At 48.5% G+C, this 7109-nt stretch overlaps 2 protein-coding genes across 2 annotated transcripts; one reads left to right on the forward strand and one right to left on the reverse strand.

Moving 5' to 3' along the window:
• Positions 1-1069: 1069 nt before the first annotated feature.
• Positions 1070-1665, forward strand: LAJ45_01140 (uncharacterized protein; the record flags this gene model as incomplete). Its single annotated transcript, XM_046110738.1, has 2 exons — positions 1070-1084; positions 1141-1665. 2 exons carry the CDS (start codon positions 1070-1072, stop codon positions 1663-1665), a joined length of 540 nt encoding a protein of 179 aa, XP_045975916.1.
• Positions 1666-5462: 3797 nt separating this feature from the next.
• Positions 5463-6359, reverse strand: LAJ45_01141 (uncharacterized protein; the record flags this gene model as incomplete). The annotated part of the gene is made up of 1 exon (XM_046110739.1): positions 5463-6359. One exon carries the CDS (start codon positions 6357-6359, stop codon positions 5463-5465), a length of 897 nt encoding a protein of 298 aa, XP_045975917.1.
• Between the last annotated feature and the right edge of the window lie 750 nt (positions 6360-7109).

Consider the following 7109-nt stretch of genomic DNA (forward strand, 5'->3'; position numbering starts at 1 on the left):
GTGTGACGACATTAGCGAGGAGCGAGTGGAGAGAGGCGACGGTTTTTCGATCGAAGCTGTCCTCAAGTTGAGTCCACAGATGGTGAGCGGTGTCGGCCGGTGTGAGCGTGAGAATAACTTCGAATTCGATGTTGGATTGGAGGAATACAACCGCAAGGTTGTCCTTTTTGTCCCAGTCGCTGATTTCTTCGGCATTGTCGGAGGTTTCTTCTTCGTCTTCTTCAACCTCAGTTGCACTTCCTGATGTTTGTGGTGCCGTGGTAGGTATAGTAGTTGTGGTGGTTGTCAACACGGGACGCTTGCTCGAACCATTGACCAAGTTCCACAGATCGTGAACTTTCAGCATGCGGGTAGCAAGGTCCCTCCACCAGTGTAATGGCCTTGACCATCCAGCTTGCATGGGAGTGCGGGAATTTTGATACTCCTCTCAGACATGATTGAAAGTGAAACGAGAAAGTGTACTTTGTTTTAAAATGGTGAGGAGTGTATAAGCGTGAGTGGTCTCCGGGCTCATAACCTAGAGAAAGTATGTAGGAGAAGTAAAGTTTGATCGTGTTGATTGTGCTAGCTAAGGGGGAATGCCCCGTATTTATACTAATGAAAGGTAGTACAAAAGAGATACAATGAGTCATAGACGTGTGAGTAATAGAATGACTAATAGGAAAGTGAGTCATACGCCGATAACAAATACTATAATGAAATGATGAGAATCTTCCAGAACTATGAAACGTGCCGAGCGCCCTATTTCAAGAAAGACATCCAGCCCATGTGCAGATAATATACCGAGGTTGTGTTGGACACTGTTGGCTATGCTCAGTAATGCTGCTGAGTGCCGAATATTTTGACCGTTTGGCTCGGGACTTAGCATCTGCTACTACTTCCACCGGATATCTGACAGCCACACCAACCATCCTACTTCATCACCCAACAGCTCAAGCAACAGCAACGATCCGTTGACATATCTCAACAACAAAAGCCACAGAACCATCTAAACACTCATCCATCTCTCAATCTCATCAGCTCAACTATACTACAGAAAGCTCTCTGGATCAGCAGAATGCAGCCAAGCATGACCCACGTCCTTGTAAGCCATCATCCCCACCAAACTCCTCAAACCTTCCCACTAACACCTCCTCAAAGTCCAGCAGAGACCGCGAGATCCAAGATCTCTGTGGGCAGATCATGCACGACCACATGCGTCTCGACGATGAATGTGATGCCCTCAACGCCGAGATGCGCACCCTCCAAAGATACATCAAGAAGCGCGATTCCTTGCTGCCCCCCGGCTTCCTCGACCCTACCCTCTACGAAGTCCGTTCGCGCATCATGACACTCAACCGTGCCATTGGCCAGCATGAGTACCGTCTCTACCACCTGGAGAGAATCGAGATGAGGCTTGTCAAGATGTTTGCGAAGGAAGCTCGCGCGGAGCAGGGAATGCCGCTGATTAAGGAGGAGGAGGAAGAGGAGGACCCGATTCCCGATGAGTATAAATGCTGCTGCAGTACCGTTGTGAACAAAAAGGAGGAGGGGATTACTTCTGCTGGGGCATCAGGGAGTGGGTCCGGCAATAAGGAGAACGTCATTCCTAGTGACAGCAAAACCTCCGGTGGATCCAAGAAAAGTGGTCTTTCTGGGAAGCGCGCTGCTCCTGGCACTTCGTAACTGAAGTGATGTACTCGAGCACAGCAATATGATATCAGGCGAGGATGGAGACGGAAGGCGGAAAAGTTATGGAAATCTTTCGGGGGGAGTTCTTTGCTCTAGTCTAGTTAATTTGTTGATTTCGGGTGAGGCGAAAGTTGATTGAGTTCTGTATTTACTCAGTAATGTCTAACTCTTTTAAAACCTTCCTTTCGGCTCATAGATCATTTATTCTAATAGTATACTCCTTCGGATGATATGGAACAAAGCGTGATTCCTAATACAATATAAAGACTTGATAATGCCAACGTAGAGTACTAATGGTCAAAAACAATTAATTGGACGGAAGCGTTATGGATCTCCACATCTTACCTCAACTAACGTTTAACATAATAAAGCCCTATAGACGATTTCAAACACTTGGAAACAAGAACGGTCGCATGCTATTGTACATAGTTGGACTCTCGCTACTTTTCTTCTCAGTGAAATCCGATAAGCTGCGCATCTAATCTTATCAGCTAACTACATGTCTTGGGATTCCCGGTAACCTTGGCACCGATATACTAGTTCAGGCCAGCAAAAAACATGGCGAGCGTGGCCTAACGGTTATCACTCGCAGCACACCGAGGATAGGTTGTACGTTGACTTCGATTGCAGAAGGCGCAGCGTTCAACACAGGGGTGGGGTTTGTACAACGTTCGGGTTGTATATTCTTTTGTAATTTTTTTCTAAAACGCGTATCGCCTAATTGAAGTGATTTAAGATAACGAACATCATCAGATCCCTGTTCTGTGTTTATCTTTCTTTTTTGTCGAGGGCTTTGGGCTGTAGAGGAAAGACATCTTCCCTGTGAGAAATAGTTATGATGCAAGACGACATCAACCCTAACCCTACGTCGTTCAGTCTCGACACTTTTTTGTCGGTATTTCTTTTTGGTACCAGATACTAAACACCTAAGGTTCCGCTGAGGCTTTCATGATCTAGTTGATCCAAGGCTTCAGGTTAAGCTGGACACGGATAACGGAAATCTCTTGCAACGTCTCTATGAGTACTTGATTCTGTGCCGGAGGCCAGACTAGATTACGGTGCTCAGAGAAGCTGGCTGACGATGGTTCTGGAGGCTGATGAATTATAAAAACTAAAAATACATTATAAGCAAAAGAAAAACAAAAGAACAGAAAACTGCAACACCCAACCCCACCCCGTTACATGGCCCAAACCACTAGACCGCCGCACCCAACCACCAATCAATGGCACCCCTGGTTATCATCATTATAAGACAACCAGGTCTCTCTTACAGAGACACCAGACCACAAAGCCCATACAGCTGTATGCAGAGTCGGGCACAGTACCAGGTCTGCGGATCTTTCGCCGCTAGCCTCCTGCGCATGCCGGCAGTAGTGGCATGATCTAGTGTATGGATAACTTTGGCCCCTCATGGTGAGAGTAGGTGTGGGGTGGGAGTAGTGTTCCATGGTGTGGGTGTATACCAATGGCGCCCCTCCGATCCCGTTCAAGCCTGGGCGGCATGAAGGAACCGGATTCAAGGTGTTTGAGACAACGCGGGTCGCTCTTACAGTGTGGTTCGAGGCGGAAGCCGTGTTACCGGATGTGTCGAAGGCATCACCAATCTCAAGGTAGGAATAATGGAACAGCCACCGGGCTGCTTCCCGGATTTGTGTTGAGCAGCCATCGCCGCCGTCGTAAAGGTGTGCGGGCCTTTCCCGGGTGTACCAAAGGATGGTGCAATGTCAAAACGATCCTCGCCGCTCTTCGCAAGAGATTGGGGAGATCAACTGTGGCATGTTAGTAGACACCCTAGTGATTTGTTATAGGAAATATACTTACCAAGCGGGGAAATCGGCGCGACCCCGATCCTAAGGTCAATGCCGTGGTGCTTGGGCATGTAGTCCTCCCGGCACCCCTTACGTGCATAATAGCGAGGAAAATCCTCCCAAGTGGTAAACGTCATTCCTGCCACAAGCTTCTGGGGTTAGTGCCCTTCCAGAGAGGACACAGAAGATCTCCAGTTGTTGGAGGCGGAGGACAACGCGGGTCTCTCCTACATCAATTGAAGGAGGACAGGCCTCAGTCCCGCCACCCCCCGCACGGGGGAGTGGGATGCTCGTCCTTCGGGAGATCCTCTCCCTACCCTCACAATGCTTCAGGATATTGAAATACGATGAGAGATAAAAGAAACACTAACCGGCTACTGCCCTCCACCGGATAGAGAGGCAAAGGATTGTGCCTCACGACTGTCGTGATTTGGAGACAACTCAGATCTTTCTTACAGAGGCGGAAGAAGGGCACGCTCCACATAAAACGGAAGAAGTTCTACCCCCTCGGGCAAATTAGGCGCAGGTAAAGGAGGAGCAGGCCCGCACCCCCGCAGACCTTATTCCTATTTTCAAGGCATTTGTGAGTTGAAGCCGTATGAAAGGGGAATAGAAAACTAACCGGCCATGGCTCTCCAGGACCCAGCCCCTAAGGAGGGGTGCAAAGAGTTAGAGGCACCGGATTTCATAATGATCCTCGCGAGAGGAGATTCCATGGTGGTGGACCCGGCCCAAGGCCCCAATGGTTTATTAAGGTCAACCTTGTTACGTAGACATTACGCTTTGTGTAGAATACAACGGTCTAATGTCAGCGGACGTCGTTCAAACTTTCTAAACTAAGTGCCCTAAACAGGAACACATATGAGACGATTATGAAGGTGTGAACCTGCTCTCTTCCCTAGCATCGCGGGGCCGGACCACCGGATGATAGAGTGCTGTTATATGGTGGCCCAATTATTGCCGCGCTAATTAGGAATTAGTAAATTTGCACTGATGGAGTAGTATGAATCTCATACCGCCTCAGCGATGAACACACAGTAAGATTCAGAGAATCCTCCATCGAATATTACTTGTGCGGACCGATGAGACTAGCATGAGCAACATGCGATGCGAATCGTGGTTGGGGATTGATATAATTACTCAATTGGCTGCTCTGGATGCTTTTGGATGAGAGGTTATGAGCAGATGCCTCGCCATTGCGAGACAGGAGAGGTAGCACGGCTGCGGGGGTGCTACTCGCCGACAGGGTCATATATGAAAATTGGTATGAGTTGCGCACTGCTGAGTGGTTGAGTTTGGGGATAAGGATAGGTGAAGGTAAAAATATGATGGATAGGAAGTAGAGGAGAGACTGACTAGTGGAATAGGACGTGGGGAAAATGCAGAGGTTTTTATTATACAACCAGGGTCAGCTAGCTGCGGCAAAGAGGAGTCCCCGACGTTGAGCATGCATACGGAACAGGGATAAACCTTTGCTGGTACACTGAGCCTGCTTGGCCACCTGACAACTAGATAACATACTGCTTAAATCGAAAGGCGTTCATTATTTGGATAACGAGGTGGCCAGTTTATGAATATATTTTTCTACAAGCCAAAAGAAAGAACAGTTCGATTCAGCATAGCCATAAACATCAAGTGTGTGCTTTTCCTGTTTCAAGTAGAACTTCTCAATAGCGCTATTCCTGACATAGGTTGACAGGTAATATCACGATACAGTTTGATTTTTCATACGTCGATTCTACAAGGTCTACAGAAGCACAACAGCATCAAGTGCGAAACCATACAGATAAAATTAGGGTCTACGCGTATGTAAGGAGAGACATATTTTATTGAGATTCTTAAAGCACAGAGAGTAGCCTAGCTACATGTAGTATCCCAGAAGGATTACACCCGTGCTCATAGCCAAGCCTTTCCGTCAAGCTCTCCCGATTTACTTCTTCGAGCTTCCCGCCCACGATAGGTTCCATCACTGCATAATCCCTTTTAAACCTTCTTTTCATCCAGTTCCTCGGCCGTGACGGTGGTCTCAGTTGTCGCAGTATCACCAGTTGCCATGGTTCCGTCGGTCGTGATGGTGTCCTCAGTCGCCGCCATGCTGTCGGTGTCCATGATGGCCGGAACCATAGCCCACTCCAATTCCTCACCACTTTCAAACTCGCCAAAGAAAACCATACTACTCTTCTCCTCCATCCTCTCCATCTTGGCCCGCTCACGCTCACTCAATGGCTCTCCCGCCTCCGGAGTGATAACAACAAGAATTCCATCAGTGCGGGTCTCAGCGGAAACGTCATGTCCAATTAGGATATTTCCGAACGATTCTTCAACAGGGTTACTCCTATCACTCATGGCAACGCCAATACCTTCCCAGTCGACCTTTGAGATATCTTCAGTGGCTTCCTCTGCATCCACAATGTGCAATGCCGACTGTGCACCACCGACCTCCTGCTCCTTCAACGCCTGTAACATGTCCGCCATGCTGACAAACGAGTGCCCGGCAAGAGCATTCATCATGACAGTGCAGTCCTTAAGTCTGGCGGAGCGGGTATTAATGATCTCGCGGAGCTTTCCGGCCCACTTCCTCTTGTGCGCATCAGTAGTTCTCCCATGGTCGTCCCAGTGGCCGAGGTCGACGTCGGAGAGGATATTACCGGAGAGGAGATGACGTCTGATGTCTCTGCAGAGGCCGCAAAAGCTCGAGTAGTTCTCGTGGCGCCCGGTGGTGGTGCCGGAGAAGATTGTGAGCACGCTGGAAGCACTGGAGCTGACGCTGGTGGGGGTGCTTTCACCGTATGTGAGGGACGGTAGAGTATCAGACGGAGTGTAGGAGTGATCGGAGGAATTGGGGAGGTCGTAAACCTGGTCCTGAACGCGGGTAACCATCGTGGTGGGGGTGGTGTGACTACGTGAATTGTGATAAAATCTGGGGAAGGGGTGGTGAATCACGCCGTGGGATCGGGTTTCGGTGGTTGGGGAAGTGACAGTGATAATTGGGAGGGCCATTTATTGCTTCATGAAATCAAGGTGAGTTGACCGGCAAAGACAAGAGTGGTGATATAGTATAATTGACCTTGTTAATAAATAGGGCGGGTTCACTGTGGTCATTTGTGGTGGAAGAGTCTAAACCGAGATGAATGGTTGGGCGTTAGGTATAGTCGCAAACTGCCAAGTGCACTTTTCAATGGTTGGGGAGCCTGTGGCGAGTGAACAGTACGCTATCTACAAGTTGCAGACACAAAAGCGGTTTACCGAATAAGAATTTTCTTTCCCAACCACCAATGATCAATGTGAGTTATTCTTCGATGGATAACAACTACCCGAACCTCGATGCACCACCATAGATATGATGAGATATGCCATGTTATGAGCCAACGAGTCAAGAGTGTATCCAAGTAAAGCTATTTACTCCCCTGTGAGAAGTATTCAGGCCATGTCCTACCTTCCTTGCCTCTTGGCATCGAGTCCACACCCTCAGGCAGAGACATAGCCTGAAAACAAAAACAGGGATTGTCGTGGTGATTAGAGAGATTTGGGGCTCATAATACTTGACAGTTGTGACTTTCATCATGCGGGGGTTCGTCTACCCAACTCATGGCATCTTCCTAAATCAACGGGGAGTGATTGTTGGCGAGT

This window comes from Morchella importuna, assembly GCF_003444635.1.
Source record: "Morchella importuna strain M04M26 chromosome Unknown Morimp01GS002, whole genome shotgun sequence".
Classification (NCBI taxonomy): Eukaryota; Fungi; Ascomycota; class Pezizomycetes; order Pezizales; family Morchellaceae; genus Morchella; species Morchella importuna.